At 41.9% G+C, this 18,182-nt stretch overlaps 4 protein-coding genes across 10 annotated transcripts in view; 2 read left to right on the forward strand and 2 right to left on the reverse strand.

Moving 5' to 3' along the window:
- LOC103389721 (acidic leucine-rich nuclear phosphoprotein 32 family member D-like) overlaps positions 1 to 745 on the forward strand; it is a 4,917-nt gene extending 4,172 nt beyond the window's left edge. Inside the window, exon 8 of one of the 2 annotated variants that reach the window (XM_025063083.1) lies at positions 1 to 745. In XM_025063083.1, coding sequence (XP_024918851.1) covers positions 1 to 18 — 18 coding nt within the window. In that variant the 3' untranslated portion in view covers positions 19 to 745. The other variant, XM_008325267.3, reaches the window with a different exon arrangement.
- LOC103389753 (coronin-2B-like) lies at positions 373 to 4,620 on the reverse strand. 3 transcript variants are annotated; one of them, XM_025063073.1, is made up of 9 exons: positions 3,606 to 4,620; positions 2,710 to 3,513; positions 2,499 to 2,595; positions 2,219 to 2,334; positions 2,037 to 2,127; positions 1,799 to 1,959; positions 1,455 to 1,622; positions 1,307 to 1,375; positions 373 to 1,134 (listed from the first exon to the last, which is right to left on the reverse strand). In XM_025063073.1, exons 2-9 carry the CDS (start codon positions 2,728 to 2,730, stop codon positions 1,069 to 1,071), a joined length of 789 nt encoding a protein of 262 aa, XP_024918841.1. In that variant the 5' UTR covers positions 2,731 to 3,513; positions 3,606 to 4,620; the 3' UTR covers positions 373 to 1,068. The 3 variants fall into 3 exon arrangements, with proteins under 3 accessions (XP_024918841.1, XP_024918838.1, XP_024918833.1); XM_025063070.1 differs by having other exon boundaries at positions 1,009 to 1,375; XM_025063065.1 differs by having other exon boundaries at positions 1,009 to 1,622.
- A 1,520-nt stretch (positions 4,621 to 6,140) lies between these two features.
- tec (tec protein tyrosine kinase) lies at positions 6,141 to 12,167 on the reverse strand. Of its 4 annotated transcripts, none has more exons than XM_017032936.2 (18): positions 12,060 to 12,167; positions 11,433 to 11,623; positions 11,089 to 11,193; positions 10,895 to 10,976; positions 10,159 to 10,287; positions 9,780 to 9,829; positions 9,353 to 9,567; positions 9,179 to 9,244; positions 9,033 to 9,087; positions 8,871 to 8,956; positions 8,649 to 8,782; positions 8,488 to 8,553; positions 8,224 to 8,395; positions 7,795 to 8,011; positions 7,638 to 7,702; positions 6,774 to 6,892; positions 6,544 to 6,701; positions 6,141 to 6,401 (listed from the first exon to the last, which is right to left on the reverse strand). In XM_017032936.2, the coding sequence occupies exons 2-18, from the start codon at positions 11,568 to 11,570 to the stop codon at positions 6,324 to 6,326; spliced, it is 1,935 nt and encodes a 644-aa protein (XP_016888425.1). In that variant the 5' UTR covers positions 11,571 to 11,623; positions 12,060 to 12,167; the 3' UTR covers positions 6,141 to 6,323. The 4 variants fall into 4 exon arrangements, with proteins under 4 accessions (XP_016888425.1, XP_024918800.1, XP_024918796.1 ...); XM_025063032.1 differs by having other exon boundaries at positions 9,353 to 9,573; XM_025063028.1 differs by having other exon boundaries at positions 9,353 to 9,576.
- A 510-nt stretch (positions 12,168 to 12,677) lies between these two features.
- The window catches only part of txk (TXK tyrosine kinase), a 7,333-nt gene continuing 1,828 nt past the window's right edge, over positions 12,678 to 18,182 (forward strand). The window contains exons 1-12 of the mRNA XM_025063098.1: positions 12,678 to 12,966; positions 13,276 to 13,327; positions 13,817 to 13,901; positions 14,636 to 14,761; positions 16,049 to 16,113; positions 16,329 to 16,388; positions 16,499 to 16,553; positions 16,636 to 16,715; positions 16,803 to 16,927; positions 17,034 to 17,108; positions 17,786 to 17,957; positions 18,038 to 18,180. Of these exons, the coding sequence (XP_024918866.1) occupies positions 12,954 to 12,966; positions 13,276 to 13,327; positions 13,817 to 13,901; positions 14,636 to 14,761; positions 16,049 to 16,113; positions 16,329 to 16,388; positions 16,499 to 16,553; positions 16,636 to 16,715; positions 16,803 to 16,927; positions 17,034 to 17,108; positions 17,786 to 17,957; positions 18,038 to 18,180 (1,051 nt within the window). The 5' untranslated portion in view covers positions 12,678 to 12,953. The remainder of the gene's footprint in view (positions 12,967 to 13,275; positions 13,328 to 13,816; positions 13,902 to 14,635; positions 14,762 to 16,048; positions 16,114 to 16,328; positions 16,389 to 16,498; positions 16,554 to 16,635; positions 16,716 to 16,802; positions 16,928 to 17,033; positions 17,109 to 17,785; positions 17,958 to 18,037; positions 18,181 to 18,182) is intronic.

Here is an 18,182-nt window from a genome sequence, read left to right on the forward strand (position 1 = left end):
GACGATGAAGACGATTAGTGCCCCTAAGCACCCCCCCTCCCCCCCGTGCTTTTCTGTTCCCCCCTCCACTCGGCCAAATCCGGTGCCACCGTCTTATTTCCTGCTGCATCTTCGTCGTTGTCAAATTTACCCCATAATCTGGATGCAATTGTGATTTTTAGTCTCCAGAGCCTTGAACTGAATGTTCCAAGTTTTCTGTCTTCATCATCAGCGATCCAATGTTTTTCTTGGTCGTCGTTCGTCGGGTCAGTGTATTTCATCTCCATACGGAATCTACAACGTCGACCACCGTGTATGTCAGTTCAGTTCCAAAAACAAATTTCATAACGATACATTTTTTTGTCTCCGCTGTCAATTTTCACATTTTTGAGGCAAAAAGCAGACTCCTCCAACCCGTGATGTCATCACCGAACAACTCGACCTGCCGACACACTGCTTTCATCACAGTTTCTGAAACAGAAGGCCGAGCGTGCTCAGGGCAATCTCTCTTTGTCTGCAACTCTCTCCCTCCCTCTCTCTCCTCTCAGAGCTTTTTAAAAGATATTTTTTCACAGAATTTTTTTGTTAATTTTGTATCCTTGTTTGGGGTTCTCTCTCGCCCTCTCACTTTCTTTCTCTCTCTCTCCTCCCTCTCCTTTTCTGTTACTCTTTAATGCTGAACATTTCTATTTGTGCTTTTTTTTACTTTCTGTAAGTTAAAACAAACAAAAAACAGAGGACTTTGTAAATAAAATCTTAACATTTTGCTCTCTGTGTTGCCCCACGTGTTTGTCCACATGTTAAAGGAACTTTAGGAACTAAATTATTCATTCTTAGACTGAGATCCAATAAGTAGTCATGACAAGTTCTCTTTATTTATTTTACCAGTGTTGTTACATTGGTGTCAGAGGTATTAAGTACAGATTACTTCAGTTACCTAAATTGACCACAAGAGGGAGCGGTGGGACAGCGTGAACTGACAATAAAACCACTCTTAACCAAAGCGTGAACTGACAATAAAACCACTCTTAACCAAAGACTAAAAATGGCTTATTTAGTGGTTTTTGTCTGGGTACTTGGTCTGGTTGCTCAGAAGGTGGCACTCACGCTGTTTCTGTTGTTTTTGATCTCTCGCTCCAGTCGAGCGATTCTCACCTGAGAAATGAGAAGCATCATGTCACTGAAGGTGATTTGTTCAACCCATTTTTGACGCTTCTTCGTTTGTGTTGGTTCATGTTTGTAATCTTCTGGAGTGTGTCCTTCTGGCTGTGGACACTTCATTTCTCCTCCTGTTTTCATGTCCATGTTGGGTCGATGGTGGTCTTACCTCCTTCTGGTTCAGTTGTTCCTTCAGACCTCTGATCTCGTCCTGCTGACGGTAGAACGCCTGAAGCAGCTGAAACAACCGGAAAATTGAATCTGACACAAAAGAACATTTGGTCCATCTGAGGAATCCTCAGCTCGGGTTCTTCTACCTCATTTTCAGCGGTGGGTGGTGGTCTCTCTGCAGGCTCACAGCAGTGTGGCGTGCAGCAGTATATCCATGGTGGGATCTGGGTCTCATCTGGTTGCCAACCCGACAGGTCGCTGACTACTCTGGGGTATTTGGCATCTTGGTAGGCCAGCTGCTCTTCAAGGAAGGCCTGGAGAAAGGCGGTTGTTTTTGAATTGAAGCAGCCTCTAAAGTGAAGGTCTCTGTAGACTGAACTTTCTCTTCCAGGTGACAACAGTGTTGTTGACCGGCAGTGGTCAGAGTTTGACCAGAGTCCAGTGCTGTACTGGGTGTGACCTGATTTGAAGTGACCACAGCCATTTTTACCTGTTCAATAAAGTCCAGACGTGTTCCAGTCATTGTAACCGTTCCTGGGACCTTCTGGACCTGGCGGTTGCTCAGTTGCCTCAACTGCCCCTTCTCAGCTGGTGTTTCTGGGTAAGGATTGGCTACTTGACTCTCTGGTTTCAGGGAAATCAGCAGTGGACCTGAGAAGTATGGTTAGGGAGATGCTTTTACAATCACTTCCCCAGTCTGTCAGCTGTGACACAGACGTGATACTGACCCCTGTTGGTTCCCGATAGCCACTCTTGAGCTGTCATGGCCGCCTGATTTCCTGCTGTCATTGGGTAGAGGTCTTCTTGGAAAATCCCTGGCTGCAAGGCAAAGACAGCTGACATGACTTGTGCCTTCTCTGTTGTTGTTCTTTTTCTGATTTTAGGGAAGTGTATTAAACTTCTTAACAACCTCTTTCCGTGGTACGATCATGGACAGGGGTTCGACTAGATCTTTAACCACAATCAGGCGATAAAATCTGAAAACCTCACAGGTGGCAACATCCAGGCCCCGCTTTGGCATTACACCTGAGGTGAAGTAAGAGTTGAACAGATACTGGTTTGGGTTTGGAAACTGGACTTGCCCTAAATGATTGAGCACAGTCGTGTGTCCTGATGTGGATGATAACCTAGTTTATACTGCAAATGTTAAGGTGTGAAAGAGAACTTAATCGTCCTGCCTGGCATCTTACCTAGACCTTTTTGTGGCAGTGAGGATCTGAACTCTGTCAGGAAACTGATGTAAGGTTTCTCTGCACTCAGCTCGTAGTAGCGGATGTTCCCGTCACCCTGGATCAAACAAATCAACACAACAACTTAACGTACAAACGCTGTCTGGTTGGGTCGCTTTTTTCAAGCAAATCGAAAACCAATACGTTTTGATTTTTTTTTTTTTTGAAAGACCTTTCCAGCAAGGTAGAGCATGTGTGTGTCTGGGTCATAGAACGGGAAGAGAACTCCTGCAGATCCGTCCAAGTCTTCCTCATACACAGGCTCAGACAAGTCGTCCTGCACACAGATGAAAAAACATCACCTCATTGACCTGGAAGTTTGGCAATTATTGTCTGTGGAAAATAAAGCATTTCTGTTTCTGTTTCGATATTTTTCCATGGCACAAACTCATCTATGTCGCATATATTTGTTGACCACATGGGCTCTACACAATTATCTCTGACAACGTGGTTGGAGTAAGTTTCAACAGGACACGTTGGTGGTGGAGGCAGCAGTCCCATTAGCCACCTTTGGTGGTCGAGGGCTTTAAATGCCACAATGACCCTAATGTCAGGGGCCTTTAGCAACAATGGTTGTCTTGCTGTAGGTTTGGTCTTACCGGGTCCCAGAGGACAATCTGTCTGTGGTTCCATCGTGAACTGCCGGTGGACAGCAGCAATCGTCCGATGTATATTACCTTACAGGCCCTGTGGGTCTTGTTGCACGAAACCTGGAACAACATCAACGTATTTATTTTTTGTTTTAAAAATGACTCAACAGGACAAAAATACACACCTGCAAAATCTTTCCGGTCCGCGGGTCCAGAACCCGAATCCGCCTGTCCTTGGATGTAACTGCCAACCTGCTTCCATCACTGTTGAAGCTAACTGATAGCAGAAGGGTCTCAGGAGGGTAACGGTGGTAGAAGGGCATCAGAACCACCCGGACTGGAAACCTGATTATTGATCCCATTTGGGATATGTCCCAAAGGAAAACCTAACACAACACACACATAGTATGGATCACTCCATAAGACCACCGACCACTGTAAGACTCTTTGACTCTGAACACCAGTAAGGGGTCCTGACCTTGTAGTCGTAGGCGGAGCTAAGCAGCAGGTTTTCAGCTGTAGGATGCCACTCAATAAGCCCCACCCTTCTCGAGTGACCAATCAAAGTCTTCCTGGCCCTGGTAAGGTTCTGTTGGACCCCAGTGACTGGGATGTCCCAGATCTTCACCTGTGTCCACAGAGACCAACAGGTAAACAAACATTGACCAAACAACAGGTTATTTAGCCCAGAAATGTCAAAAACAAAAGATGGAAATCAAAGAAATACAGCAATATAACACATAACAAAGACGCTTCATACAGTACAGTCTTCTGAACATGAGGCGATACAGTAATCATCAAAGGGATTCCACTTAATGTCCAGGACACGCCCACTATGACCACACACCCGGGGCTGATGAGGATCCACCCGCCCTGTCTGACAAACAAACAGCAAAATGTATTTATTACTCAATCAATTGGTTAATCTAAAAAAAAAACAAAAAACAATCAACCCTTATAACAAGTAAACTGGGAATAATTACAAAACATCTGGTCAAAATTGGTGTTTTACAAGAGCAGCCAAAATAGCTTAAACTCAATAACTAAAAGACAGTTAACTACAAATAAGCAACCGCTTACATGTCGGATGGGGAGGACTAGGAAGGCTCCGCCCCCCGAACACTCAGTGATTACAGCAATAAAGCAGGGATTGGCTGAACAGTGGTGATTGTCGTGAACGCTGTGTGTGATAGGTACATTGTCATAGCTGTGGTCCCTGGAGGCTGGCTTTCCGAAAACATGACGGAATTTTGAGCCCCGGGATAAGGAACGCCATGACATCTGTCAAAAAAATGAAAGAATGAAGAAGGAAAACAACTCAGGATGGAAAAGAGTCTGTAATCAATAATTCATTCATGGATGCTAATTGGCTTTCATATCTCATCAATAATACATTAATTTCTCTCACAAACGGTGGAGTTTAATCTGTGGATTAAATATTAATTAGCTACAGAAAGACTTCCTGTTCTCACACTACCTCTTGACCCCTGACCTTTTCTTCCATGCAGGACAAACCTCCCTGATTAAACCTCTCTGAGTGATTTGTTATGCCTTTTATTATCATTCTCAATTCTCCTGGATTCTGTACTGTAGAAGGTTCATTTACAAGACTTTAACCTGATTTGGAATCATGAAATGTGGATCTTTAAATTTAGGATTAATTGTGAGAAAAACAAATTAGCCAAACCAGCTAAAAGAGCTAAAAGCTAAACTACTGGTTCATCAACAAGGAATCTAATGTTTGTTTTAATAAAAGATGAGACATAAAGTTATCAGTTTGCCAACAGAAACAAATGGGCTGGAAATAACTACAGTTAACCAACAAATAAAAGATAACAGACAAAAAAAGCAAAAGAAGGTTAATGTGGTCAAGAATACACAATCGCAAACAAAAGCCAATACATTAGCAGTAGGTAAGCTATTAAATGGTTAGCTAATAGGTTAGAATATATAACTAATTAGCTATGATAGTTGAGTTTCAGTTTAATCATAGCTAAGATTGAAGACTAGATTAGATAAAAATTACTGAAAGACAACAAAGAACAAGCTAAGTACGGCAAACAAGTCAAAAGGCCACAGAGATGAATGGTAGTCTATGAACTAGCTAAAGATTGGAGAGAAATAGCTAAAAGTCATTCAAAACACATAGATTAAAGTTTTACCAAGAAGCAGGGAATTGATTGATTGGTTGATTTCGTAAAGGACTTCCTAATTAACCAATGATAGTTGAAAGTCAGCTGTAAAATAATTTAAAAGTTAACTGTGAGGTAGCCGAACATTAGCCAAGAGAGTAAACATCGGTTAGCTTCAGTGTAAAAGGCTGGGGAGGTTCTAGGTCTTACCTCTGGTTCAGGTTTACAAGGGTCCCTTACTTCTGGGTCACAGAGTCACCACCACACCTACAGACCTACAACTGCAGTACGACTGTACCACAGTCCTGCCGACTCCTCACTCGGGGTGTGGGTGGGCAGGGGGATCATCGTGTGTGTGTTACTCCTGATCCATGACGTGGACTTTCTTCTTCCACATTAGTGATGCCTTGTATGCACGGCCGCACGTGAACAAACAGCGGTGAATCTGATACCACAGGCACACACACACATCCACACACACACATCCACACAGAATATTTGTTGGTTCAAATCCCTACGGCTCCTGGACTCAGATTCATGTTCCCTAGTTCATTCCTAATCTGATACATCCGTTCCAAAATTGAAAATGTTGTGCAGAAAAGTCTGCTCCATGACATCATGATGAGAGGTAAACCCAGAAGGTTAGTCCTCTCATACGCGGGACTTTTTTTTACCGGTCTTCTTTAACTTTCTGGAACTTGCAAAAATGTAGGGAATCATAAAATGAAAACATCTTCAAAGAGGGATACTGTTCTACCACAGCTCAGAGGTCACACCCTCAAAAACAGATACGATTTTAAACTTGATTCTGATCAAACAGGTCTTCAGTTCAGCTCAAGGTCCAGCCCCAGATCACCAATAAGATTAAAACAGACACAGAACACTTTTGGACTCTTTTATAAGAGGGACATCATTTATGTGAATTACAATGGACTTGGTCCAAAATTCAATGACCTAGAAAAACATTCTGTCCGTCCGTCGGCTTGAGGTGTCTTCTCTGTTGTTTATGAGCTATTTAAAACTGTGCTTTTGATTGGTCACTAAAACGTGTATGGTCCAGTTGGTCAATCTGTGAGGTCACCCTCCAGAGCATCAGCAATCATGACACAGATCTGAGAGAACGATGGACGCTCCTCTGGTTTCTGTCAAGATCAATTAGGGTAAGGGTTAGGGTTAGAGTCCACATAGTGATATGGTACCATTTTCATGTTCTTCCTAATACAACAAAACCCTTGGAATTAGGCACTAGAGGGAGCATTTGAAAATGTCCTCCACTGTTTTTACCTTATGCCAGCACTTCTGCATGATGTCATAGATAAAGGGTGGGGCCATTTTTGGTCTGTGAAGTCTGTGTCCTCTAGTGACCAGAGTCACAACCTCATGGTTCAGCTGTTGCTCAAATGGCATCTGACCCTCGGTGAAAACCTCCCACATTACCACGCCTGAAACAACAAAAGGAGCTCATTGTAAAGAAATGTTTTTCAGACCTTAGTTTTATTCTGGTGCCTTCTCACCATAGGACCAGACGTCCGACATGCTGCTGAACGTGCAGAAGTGAAAGACTTCTGGAGGAGACCACTTCACACAGAACTTGGCACTGGACGAGCTGGTATACATGTTGTCCAACACGTACCTACAAGTTTCCCAAAAAGTCAGGTTTGAATTTGGTCTTCAGAAACAGCCGTGTGGTGCTGTTGTTCTTCAGAATTAGACAGAGAACAAGAAGCAGTACCACAGTGTGGTCAGAAAATCAGGTGGGACAACTGTTGGACTGAGGACACAAAACGTTGTGTTCTTCAAGTCCTTCAGTCTCCTCATACTGCTGTTGTCATACTGTTGACGTCATACTGCTGATGTCATACTGCTGATGTCATACTGTTGATGTCATACTGCTGATGTCATACTGTTGATGTCATACTGCTGATGTCATACTGTTGATGTCATACTGCTGATGTCATACTGCTGATGTCATACTGTTGATGTCATACTGTTGATGTCATACTGTTGATGTCATACTGCTGATGTCATACTGCTAATGTCATACTGCTGATGTCACACTGCTGATGTCATACTGCTGATGTCATACTGCTGATGTCACACTGCTGATGTCATACTGCTGATGTCATACTGCTGATGTCACACTGCTGATGTCACACTGCTGATGTCATACTGCTGATGTCATACTGCTGTTGTCACACTGCTGTTGTCGTACTGCTGTTGTCATACTGCTGATGTTGCTGGATACCAGCAACACAACAACAGCAGTTCCTCGTCTGGTTGTTTTTACCATCTCAGCAGACAACGACATGCTCAGGTGAAAGTTCAACAGATAGGAATCATCATACGTTATTATCATACCTGAGTTCCAGTGGACCTACCTGGTCATTCCAAAGTCGGACACCTTCACTACCATGGTGTCACTCACCAAACAGTTTCTCGCTGCCTTCAAAGGACAGGAGAACCATTAAGCCACCTGGACAACAACACACCCTGGAGTATAACTGGAAGTAGGAACATTCTGGAGATAATTGGTACCAGGTCTCTATGAATGAATCCATTGGCCTCCAGGTGCTCCATGCCCTCGCTGACATCCAGGCATATACTCAGCAGGGAGCCAATGTTGAAGCCACCGCACCGCTGTCGGAGGAAGTTCAGCAAACAGCCCAGCTCCATGAACTCAGTGACGATGTAGATGGGTCGCTGCTGGCTGCACAGTCCATAGAGCTGGACCAGCTTAGGGTGGGAAAGTTTCCTGCAGAAAAAACAGGATGCAGAGATCAAGGTTCTCTACAGATGCTGGTTGAAATCTACTTTTGCCCCTTAACTGTTCCAGACCCACACACAATGCTGGCTGGGTACCAGCTGACTGATACATCCACACAGAACATTTTGGGAGCACAGCCAGCATAGGTTCTGTTCTCTCAACCTTGGACCTATCTAATTTTTGCACATGTTATTCCTTACATCATGACCTTGGCCTCTTCGATAAAGTCCTCCTCAAACATGGCTCCCTCCCGGATGGCCTTGATCGCCACCTTGTGTTGAGCCCGCCATTTTCCAAGCCTGACTACGCCAAACTGTCCACTTCCCAGCTCCTTCATGAAGGTCAGCTCCCTGGGATTGATTTCCCACTTCTCTGAGGACATCAACACAGTAAGAAATAGTGAAGATGAACCTCTTTTATCCATAACAGGCTGAAATACTGAAGATCTCCTCATGAAGACTCACCGTAGCTAAAACCAGCTGTGGACGGGGCCGACTTCCCGACAGGATACCTGAGCCTCGCTACAAGACCTTGTAAACACAGAGACAAAGAGGAAGCTAACATTTCAGCTAGCCAGCTTCTCGATCGGCATAGTCAGTGAACGAGAGGAGAAGTTGTGGTTCACCCGCAGCGTTGTGTTTGTGGTAGTCAATGAGTTCGGGGATGGAGCTGAACAGGTGTTTCTCAGCAAGGTAAAACTGAGGAGGAGACTCCTGCGTCTTCTTGATGCGGTAGTGTTTAATTGCTGCTCCTCCATCACTGCAACAAAACACATGAAAGGTTGGATCCTCCTCCGTGCTCCGTGTTGGCCAGCAGGTGTTTTTAACTGCAGGAGAAGTTTCATCACCCAGTGTGAAGAGACTTAGCATAGACGGAGATGGTGTAGGTTTCAGGATTGCTGGAGTCTCTAACGATGAAGGCACCCTCCTTGTCCTGTAGGGGTCGGCAAAGATACTCAGAAAATCTAATCTAACCTCAACCTTTTAATGAGTCAAATCTATACCATCACCTCCTTCCTGAGCAGCTCCTCAGCTTTGTTCCTGTTCACATGTTTACTGTACCAACTGGAACAAAGAAAATAAAACAGACTTTTCTCTTCTGAAAAGACAATTAAAAAAAATGTTTTGATGTAAATACAGTACTGGAAAAACTTACACAAACTGCATGAGATTCCCCAACTTCTTCTCTGTAATGTAGTTACTGGGGATGTAGCCTTCCTCACTTCAAACACACACACACACACACACACACACTCTAGTGAGTGAGACTAAGTGCGTAATATAAACTAAAAGTTAGCACACTGTGGCTAACTATTGCCTTACCACTTACCCGTACTTGTTTCTTGCCTTGTACCAGTTGATGTCGCACTTTTCCAGGATGACGTATTCGAGCCCTTTGACCAGACGAAGGTCGTGTGGTTCTGCGCCGGGGAAGTCGTACAGAGCCACCACCACCTCCTCCTTTTTCTCCGTCACCACCTCCTGCTCCCCTTCATCACCTCCTTGTTCACCATCAGGACAGGGAGGAAGTGAGGATTGAGGCCGCTGTTGCTGCTGGAGGGACCAGCAACAAAATAATTATTTGTTAAATGAATAGCTAACTTGGCTGACATGCGCTATCCTTTGGCAAAGAGAGAGAGAGAGAGAGAGAGAGAGAGAGAGTTTAGAAAATGAACTGTGTCTATGTGAAGTTCCTATATGGAAACAAATAACCCACAGTGTGTGTGTGTGTGTGTGTGTGTGTTTGATGCTCTTACCATCCTGTCTTTACTTTCCCCAGGAACGGGGGGTAAAGGTTTCCTGGTAACTGGAAAAGCAGAAGACAAATGTACTTTTACCATCACGTTGTCACCTCTGCTGCATCACAATGACGTTGTCATCCTGTTGTCCACCACCAGGTCAAATGTGATGGGATGTCTGTCCCATCACATTACACCACACTGCACAGTTGGACTTGATGCTGAATTTTTCAGAGCAGGTTAAAGGAAATAAAACTCCGATCAGTGCGTTTGGTTTTGGTGAAGCCTGATTCATGGGGGAACTTTCTAGTGGAAAACATCGACAACGGCCAGAGACGGTGGACAGACCAAGTCAAATCAACATGGTCGAGGCAGAGGTCAAGGTGTAGCTTCTTACTGTCTCCATAAGGGTTGTACTTCTCACAGCCTGGAGCCTGTTTCTCCATCTGCCGGCAGCAGAGCCACGACCCCTCCTGCCAGAACTGGGGATGAAACTTTGCCAAGACTGAGGGGTTGTCTTTGATTTCTTTGTATATACCAACAAAATAAATGAAAAATATAAATTATAAAGACATTCATAAATGAATAATAATAAAATAACAAAGAAAATAAATATATAATAAGTATATAATAATAATTATATATATATATATATAAATATATATATCTATATATATATCTATATATATATATATAGATATATATATATATAACCACTCCCTCAGCACACACCACAAGTCTAAGCTCCAACACTAGCTTTCTAGCTTTTTGAGCTTAAAATGACAGTTCACATATAGCACCTCCTACCTTTGACTAGCAAAGATGAAACACCATACAATAATATTTCTAGTTTTTCATCGTTACCTAATTATAGTTGTATGTTAACTGTTTTAATAAATAGGATTTACTGCTAACCTTTGTGTAACTTTGAATTAAATAAAGTTATTAATAATGTTATGGACAAACTAACGGTTAGCCAAACCTCAGGACGTTAATTAAACGTATCACAGCATGTTTTCCACCATGTCCTATGTCAAAAATGTAACTCTCCTTGTTTTGGCTAACTTGGATAACGCAGCACAGAGTAGCATAGAATTTGAACAAAGAAAGTAGATCTCAGAATAGAAACTGACCTTCCTTCAGTCTCTGGACCCAGATGGTTCTACTGTCGTGGTTCGGAGCGAAAATGTAAAGTATATTAGTGTCATGCACCACCTGGATGATAAAAGACAACTTTAATAGTAATAACTGTCCAAGGCTAACCTGTAGCTCACTCGTGAGTCAAACTTCTGTAGATCGATTGATCGTAACTGATTATGAATGGCACCTGGAAAGGGTATTTGTTGTGGCAGGGGATGAGTTCTCCGTTGCTCCTCACGATCTCCACACATCTGATCAGACTCAGTTCGATTAGGCCTCTCCGGAACTTTTTCTATTCAAAAATTAACAACACTTAGTCCCAAAAATCAGACAAACAAACACATGAAATACATGGTTTCTCCGCAGTTTATATAACCTGAAGCTAGATGTTAGCCTTTGTTGACAAGGAAAATGCATATTTTGATGGTTCTGCTTAATCTGAGACAACATGGCAACTTGATAATGAACCTAGCCTTTAGCTTTTTTCTCAAGTAAGGATAAAATAAAAAACAAGTTATTATAAAAAGTAACCTCTGCTTTTCTGTCATAGTATGCTAGGCTGCTCTTCGTCAGCACAAACAACCGCTCCTTGTAGTTCAGTGGCGACGTCCTCTTCTTCTGCTGTGAGCGCTTGGTCAGTGTCTCCTCCAGTATCAGCTCAGAACTCATGGTGGCGCTGCACACAGCCCAAAGCCCATGGGTGATTGATCATCAGAGGTTGGCTGTGAAGAACCAAATTTGTGACGGAAGTGACAAACAGTGAATACTGGAGGACAAATGTCCAAACATGGCTGAAATCCCACCACTCACATGGAAGCTGGTCACTAAGGTCACTGAGTATAACCATGGTGGTTGGCTTTAAACATATACTGCTGTTCTTATATATGCTATGTTAATTACACGTTTCTGGCATTTAAAAAAAAAAGTATACAGTCATAGATCCTCTTTATATAAAGACGATCATCATCTGCATATACTGTCATTCTTATTCTCTATGTACATTTAGTGATCATTTCTACACTGAGGCAGTAATCATCTGTACTGTACTGTACTGTACTGTATGTACAGTACTGTCATTCTTACCCATAATCACAAACACGCGCACATGCACACACACACACACACACACACACACACAGGATTTTGTTTTTTTTTTACCTTGGTTCTGATTCAGTCGTGGCTCATGTCATTCTGTTCTCACTGAGACAAAAGTCAAAAGACGAAGAAGTCAGGAAATGAAGAGAGAGTGGGAGGAACACACACACACACACACTCACACACTCACACACTCACGCACACACGCACATATTTCCGTGTTCACTGCTACCACCATGTGTTTAAGATTCAGTGATCAAAGTAGTGGTATTTCTGTACAACTACAAATCATCTACCATACAATAGACATTATACACACTACAGGTTACACATTCCAGTAAAGTCTTCAGTGAAATACTTAGGCGGCACAAAAGTAACTAAATAAATCAAATAAACACTGGTGGAAATCCAGTTAAAATGTCCATCAAGTGTTCACGAGAAAATGATGAAAATGACGAAAAATAAATAGATGAATACACCAGCCTGTGTTCAATTTAAGTATAACATTTCAGTTATATTAAACACAATTTGAATAAAAGATGTAAACCTCTGTAGGACATATATAAATATAGTAGACAGTAGTAGAGTATGAAGACCCTGGTGTAGAGTCAAGTCAGTGGTGGGACAGAAGACTAAACAATGCTAAAGATTACATGTAAGTTCATCAAAGATCACTACATGGTTCAGATGTGTCTGTGGTTTCCATTAAGTCACACCTTCAACTTCCTGTCTTCCTCTCCATCTTTTTTTTTTAACAAACACAAACCACTAGAAGTGTGAGCGTCTTGTTTAAATTTTTTGTTGAACTTTTCTGTCAATAACAAATTGAACTGCCCTGTGAGAAGTTGCAAACGTTTCTTCTCTGTGTTTTTTTAATCTTTCTTTTCTCCTCCTCCCCCTGAAGCTACTAGTTTGTCCTCCGCTTCTTCTGATCAGTAGCCATATTTAAAGCAGAAGATGATCCATTCCAGTAAGTACACTTTCTTAAATCTTGTTTCTGTGTTCATCACCTGACTCTCACACCGTCCTTTTCAAGAGGAAACCTTGAATATTTCACTTTTGTTCACTCAGTTTTGATGTTTCAACAGGCCAGAGTTTGTGTTCCACTCTAGGCTTGATTTTTATATCTAGATCCAAACATTCAGGATTTTTGATTGACCTTAGAGACACAGCTTCACATGAGCTAATATGGCTCATTGCTAACATTTTGGAGGAAGCTATTGCCTTCCAAACGTTCTAATCAATGGTTTTGGGTAATTAGTTGCTGGTTGTCTTCCAGATCACTCCATCCACTCCGTGTTCTGTTGCTGCTGCTGCTCCGTTCAGACCAGGTAAACCTTGGTTTTCTGAAGTCTTTTAACGCAAGCTGTAATACAACTGGTTCTGTTTGTTTGTTTTTTACCAAAATATCTGTACTTTTGGTATCTTATGTAAGGCCCTGGAGTGAATTGTCTAGAACTGTAGTTTTTCAGTTTTAGTAGTGACTGGCTGTGTATTTCTCCCCGTACCCTTCAGTTATTGTCCTGTCTGAACTAACAACATCTTCACGGCTGTAGAAACCATCAATATTATGTAGAATTGTAGTTGAACCAAGCACAGCTGTGACATGGATATCAACAAGTTACAAATACAATCTTATTTAAAAGACAGAATGAGATTTAGGCTATAGCTAAAATAAAATGCTATTGTTACCCGCTAAGTTAGCTAAATCTGTTTATGAACAGAAACAAGAAGATGAGGTAAATAAAGGTGACAAATGGATAAAGATTCAACCCAAATGACTGATCTAATGCTTACCTTCTTTCATACATTGATTTCAGAGAGGTTAGAACCCAACTGGAACTGGAGAGTGGAAGAACATCCCTGTGTTTTCAGAGCCGTAGATACCCGGGACAACCGCACCGCGTACGTACCAAAGATGGAAAAAGAGAAAGATTTAGTTTCTTGACTGTTGTGTCAAATATCTGTGTTTAATACAAATGTGATTCATTGTAAAACACCATACATTTTTAAACACATCCCAAAACTTGTATGAGCCCTCACTGTATCGCGGTCCACAGGTTTTTAATATTATAAATGTATTCTTGTATTGCAGTTTTTTAGCTCTATCACGTGTTTTTTAGTGGTATATACATTTATTTTACATTGCCTATATTTTCATTATTTTTGTGATAAAATAAGCATTTTCTAGCCTAAGTAAAAAAAAATTAAAAAAAAGAGTAAAAAATAAGGTGACAGACTTTCTCTTTGTCTTAGTAAGTAAAAAAAAAATTTAAAAAAAGAGTAAAAAATAAATTAAAGGACAATCTGTAACACATACATACAGGGTACTGCAAGAAATAACCTGTACGCACGGGTAAACGAGATTTGTGAAAGTTTTTCTCCCCATTTCACGCCCTACTGAGCCTCCTAAATGGTTCGTAAAGGGTTCATAAATAAATAAATAAAATAATACCTATCGCATCTCCACTTTGCTGTTTTTCGACTATCGCCGGCGGTCTTGAAACATAACCCGTGATAAATGTCTCTGTGATGACAAGACTGCAGTCATATGCAGAGAAGTCGCTCCTCCTGCTCCTCTTCCTCACTCCGAGCTTTTGGTTTAGAGCCAAAGGTGACAGACTTTCTCTTTGTCTTAGGTGGACAGGTCCAGGAGAAAGCTTCCTCCTCCCCCTCCTCAGGACGAAGAGGGCGACGATCTGCTGAGGGTCGTTGCAATGTACGACTTCAAAGCTCAGGAAGAAACGGACCTGACGCTCAAACAGGTCCAAACACACAAACCTAACACTGATGTTGTGGTTTAGCTGTGACTAAAGTGTGTTGACTTTCAGTTACCGTTCAGCTAACTGTCTTTCCTGTCTATGTTTTGGTTGAATGTTAGCTTTTTCTACTTTATTTTTCTCTAATAGTGGGGCTTTGGCCCAGAGGCCATGTCTCTGTTAGTGGGGTTGAACCCCAGGGTCCACCTCCTGGGCCAGTTCAAGTCCCTGTCAGGGTGGTTGGTACCTTCCAGTGGACTCACCACCCACAGGAAGGTTCAGGGGGGTTGGTACGGTGCAGTGGGATTTGGGTGGTGGTCATGGAGACTGATGCCCCCATGACCCGGTAACAGATAAGCAGCTGAAAATGGATGGATGGATGGATTTTTCTCTAATATTTAGTTAATTTTGAGCTAACCTTTAGCTAACCCTCTGTAGGTACTTGGTTCCTGACTAAACTTTAGTGACGTTATAGGTTTATAAAACTTCCACTAGGTTGTTTAGATGACTTCCAAGAAGAGAGGCTAACTATTAGCTGCTGTTTTGGCAGATATGTGGCATTTTTAGAATTAGCATTGAGTTATCTCAAGGATTTTTAAGCAATTAAAATTTTTCCTGTTTTTTCTGGTCGGAATTTGAATATAATGTATGATATTTTAACAGTATCTGGGATCGTCAGGCTGCTTTTACGATGATATTGTGTTATCCGGCTAACTTTTCACATTTTAGCTCCATACTGTCAGGTTTTTTTTTTTGATGATCTCAGTATTCCTACTGTCAGTAGTCCTCCTGTCAGTAGTCCTACTGGCGGGGGCAGTGGGCAGTGGTGGCCTAGTGGTAAAGGAAGCGGACTTCGGTCCGGAAGGCCCCAGGTTCAAATCCACCAACTGCCAGGTTACTCCTGAGATGCACTGAGCATGGCATCGTCCTCAAGCACTGCTCCCCGGGCGCTGACCACGGCTGCCCACTGTTCACTTTGGTGATGGGGTAAATGCAGAGGTTAAATTTCGTTGTGCATGGTGTGCTGTGCTGTGTCACAATGACAAATAAAGATAAGTTTAAGTTTAAGTTTAAGTAGTCCTTCTGTCAATAGTCCTACTGTCAGTAGTCCTTCTGTCAATAGTCCTACTGTCAGTAGTCCTACTGTCAGTAGTCCTTCTGTCAATAGTCCTACTGTCAGTAGTCCTACTGTCAGTAGTCCTCCTGTCAGTAGTCCTTCTGTCAGTAGTCCTTCTGTCAATAGTCCTACTGTCAGTAGTTCTACAACACTTGTTGTTGATGCCTTGACCTCAGGGGGACGAATACATCATCCTTCACAAACAGGACCAGCTCTGGTGGAGAGCACAGGACAAACACGGGTAACACAAAACACACGGAAATAGTTTTTATGCAGATGATATTATTTATTCAAAGTTTAATCTTTCGTGTGCATAAATACGACAAATTCTTAATGGAACGTTTAGAATCATTATATGGGCCTAATTTGGCAACATTTTGGAAATTGTTTTTAACATTTACTTTTGTCTGATATATTTGTCTAGATATTTTTAAACTTGGTTTTGTTTCCCTTTAGGAACAAAGGCTTCATCCCCAGTAATTATGTAACTGAGAAGAACTGCATAGAAGCCAATGTGTGAGTTTGCTGTGTATTTAATGTTTGATGCTGTTTGATTATTCTTCATTATCAGAGTTTGTTCATTGTCTATTAGCAAGAAGGAAAAACAAACAGCTGTGTGGTTGCAGGTGGTACTGCAAGAACATCACCAGGATAGAAGCCGAGCAGCTGCTGAGACAGGAGGTTTGTACCAACATGTCATGACTCCTATGTGGACATGTGTCCACTTTGTGTCCACTTGTTTGAGTTTTTTCGTCGTTGTCAGGACAAAGAAGGAGGATTTGTGGTGCGGGAGTCGAGTCAAAGAGGAGTTTACACAGTCTCCGTTTACACCAAGACATTTAGGTGAAGTTTTTACAAACCACACAAAAAGTACAACATGAAATGACGTTTATGTGTTACACTTAGCTGTGTATGTGTACGTGGGTTCAGTTCAAGGGGTGACATCAGACATTATCAGATCAAAACCAGTGAGTGTGGAAAATTCTACCTGGCTGAAAAACACACATTCACGTCCATACCTGAGGTGATCTGCTACCACCAACACAACGCTGCAGGTGAAAGAAACCCAACAACACAGTAGAACTCCACTACATTAACAGGATCAGCATCACTGAGCAGTCATCTGTGTGTGTGTGTGTGTGTGTGTGTGTGTGTGTTAAGGCCTGGTCAGCAGGTTGCGTTATGCTGTGGGACCAATGGGAAGGTATTTACCTGCAACGTCAGGATTCAGCTCAGGTGATCATCTCCATTTGTTTACACATGAAAACACTATTGAAGTATTATATAAGTTCTTTAAATCCTATAACCTTCCTCCTTGTTTCCTTGTAGCCCAGGTATGTGGAGAACTCATCGATATTCCTGTGAATGTTTCATGCCTCACATAATAAAATACACTTTTTATTTTAGTTATCTGGTATTTTGGTAACTTATTTACTTTTTTTTAGTTAGTTTTTTTTTTATATATTATTTTATTTACTTCCCTTAAGTTTTATTAGAATTCAAAATAAATTCTTTGTTGGTAGAAGGACATTACACAGGTGGACAGTACAGCAACTGTACCTTTTATTCTCCGTGCCATATTTGAACATTGTATGTTAAATTAATTGAAGTGTGTTTTTGTTCATTTTCCTTTACTGATGTTTATCGTGATAATTCTTAATCCCTTCTTTAGATTTGATAGAATTTTAAATGTAATTATATGTGGATGTGTTGACATGCAAACATTAGATACAAGTCTAACAAACAAATTGTTCTGATAACTAGTCAACTTATTGAAAGCTTTTATTTGGTTATGGCTAATATACATTTATTCCCTGTCTACTACACTAATGCTTATTTGACTAGAACGTTAAGTGCCTTAATATGCAGATGACGCTCTACTTACTCTGCCTTTTTCTTTGTTTCTTTTGCAGAAAAGTGGGAGATCATCCCCTGTGAACTGACCTTCATGAAGGAGTTGGGCAGTGGTCAGTTTGGCATGGTGCGACTTGGAAAATGGCGAGGTCAACACAAGGTGGCGATCAAAACCATCAGAGAGGGGGCCATGGGTGAGGAGGACTTCATCGAGGAGGCCAAGGTCATGATGTAAGGTCACTTTTTTTTGTATCTTTGCTCAATAAATGTGTGCGGTCCTTGGAAAAAAAAAGGTTTCTTCTTTCATTAAGGAAACTGTGTCATCCTAAACTGGTGCAGCTGTATGGTGTTTGCCTGCAACAGCGGCCCCTGCTGATCGTGGCTGAATTCATGGAGAATGGCTGCCTGCCGGAATTCCTGCGGCCGAGGGGGGGGGCGCTGGAGGGGTGCAGGCGT

Source organism: Cynoglossus semilaevis, chromosome 1, assembly GCF_000523025.1.
Source record: "Cynoglossus semilaevis isolate Cse_v1.0 chromosome 1, Cse_v1.0, whole genome shotgun sequence".
Classification (NCBI taxonomy): domain Eukaryota; kingdom Metazoa; phylum Chordata; class Actinopteri; order Pleuronectiformes; family Cynoglossidae; genus Cynoglossus; species Cynoglossus semilaevis.

Bases quoted from the DNA above. Each gene is read 5' to 3' on its own strand.
- tec (XM_025063028.1), bottom strand. From the start codon at position 11,570: ATGAGTTCTGAGCTGATACTGGAGGAGACACTGACCAAGCGCTCACAG. The intron at 10,288-10,894 runs GTCAGTTTCTAT...GTATATACAAAG, and splicing joins GGTCCAGAGACTGAAGGAAG to AAATCAAAGACAACCCCTCA. The intron at 9,830-10,158 runs GTAAGAAGCTAC...CTGCTTTTCCAG, and splicing joins GTACAACCCTTATGGAGACA to TTACCAGGAAACCTTTACCC.
- LOC103389753 (XM_025063065.1), bottom strand. From the start codon at position 2,730: ATGCTCTACCTTGCTGGAAAG. The intron at 2,596-2,709 runs GTCTTTCAAAAA...TGTTTGATCCAG, and splicing joins TGCTCTACCTTGCTGGAAAG to GGTGACGGGAACATCCGCTA. The intron at 2,335-2,498 runs GTAAGATGCCAG...ACTTCACCTCAG, and splicing joins ACTGCCACAAAAAGGTCTAG to GTGTAATGCCAAAGCGGGGC.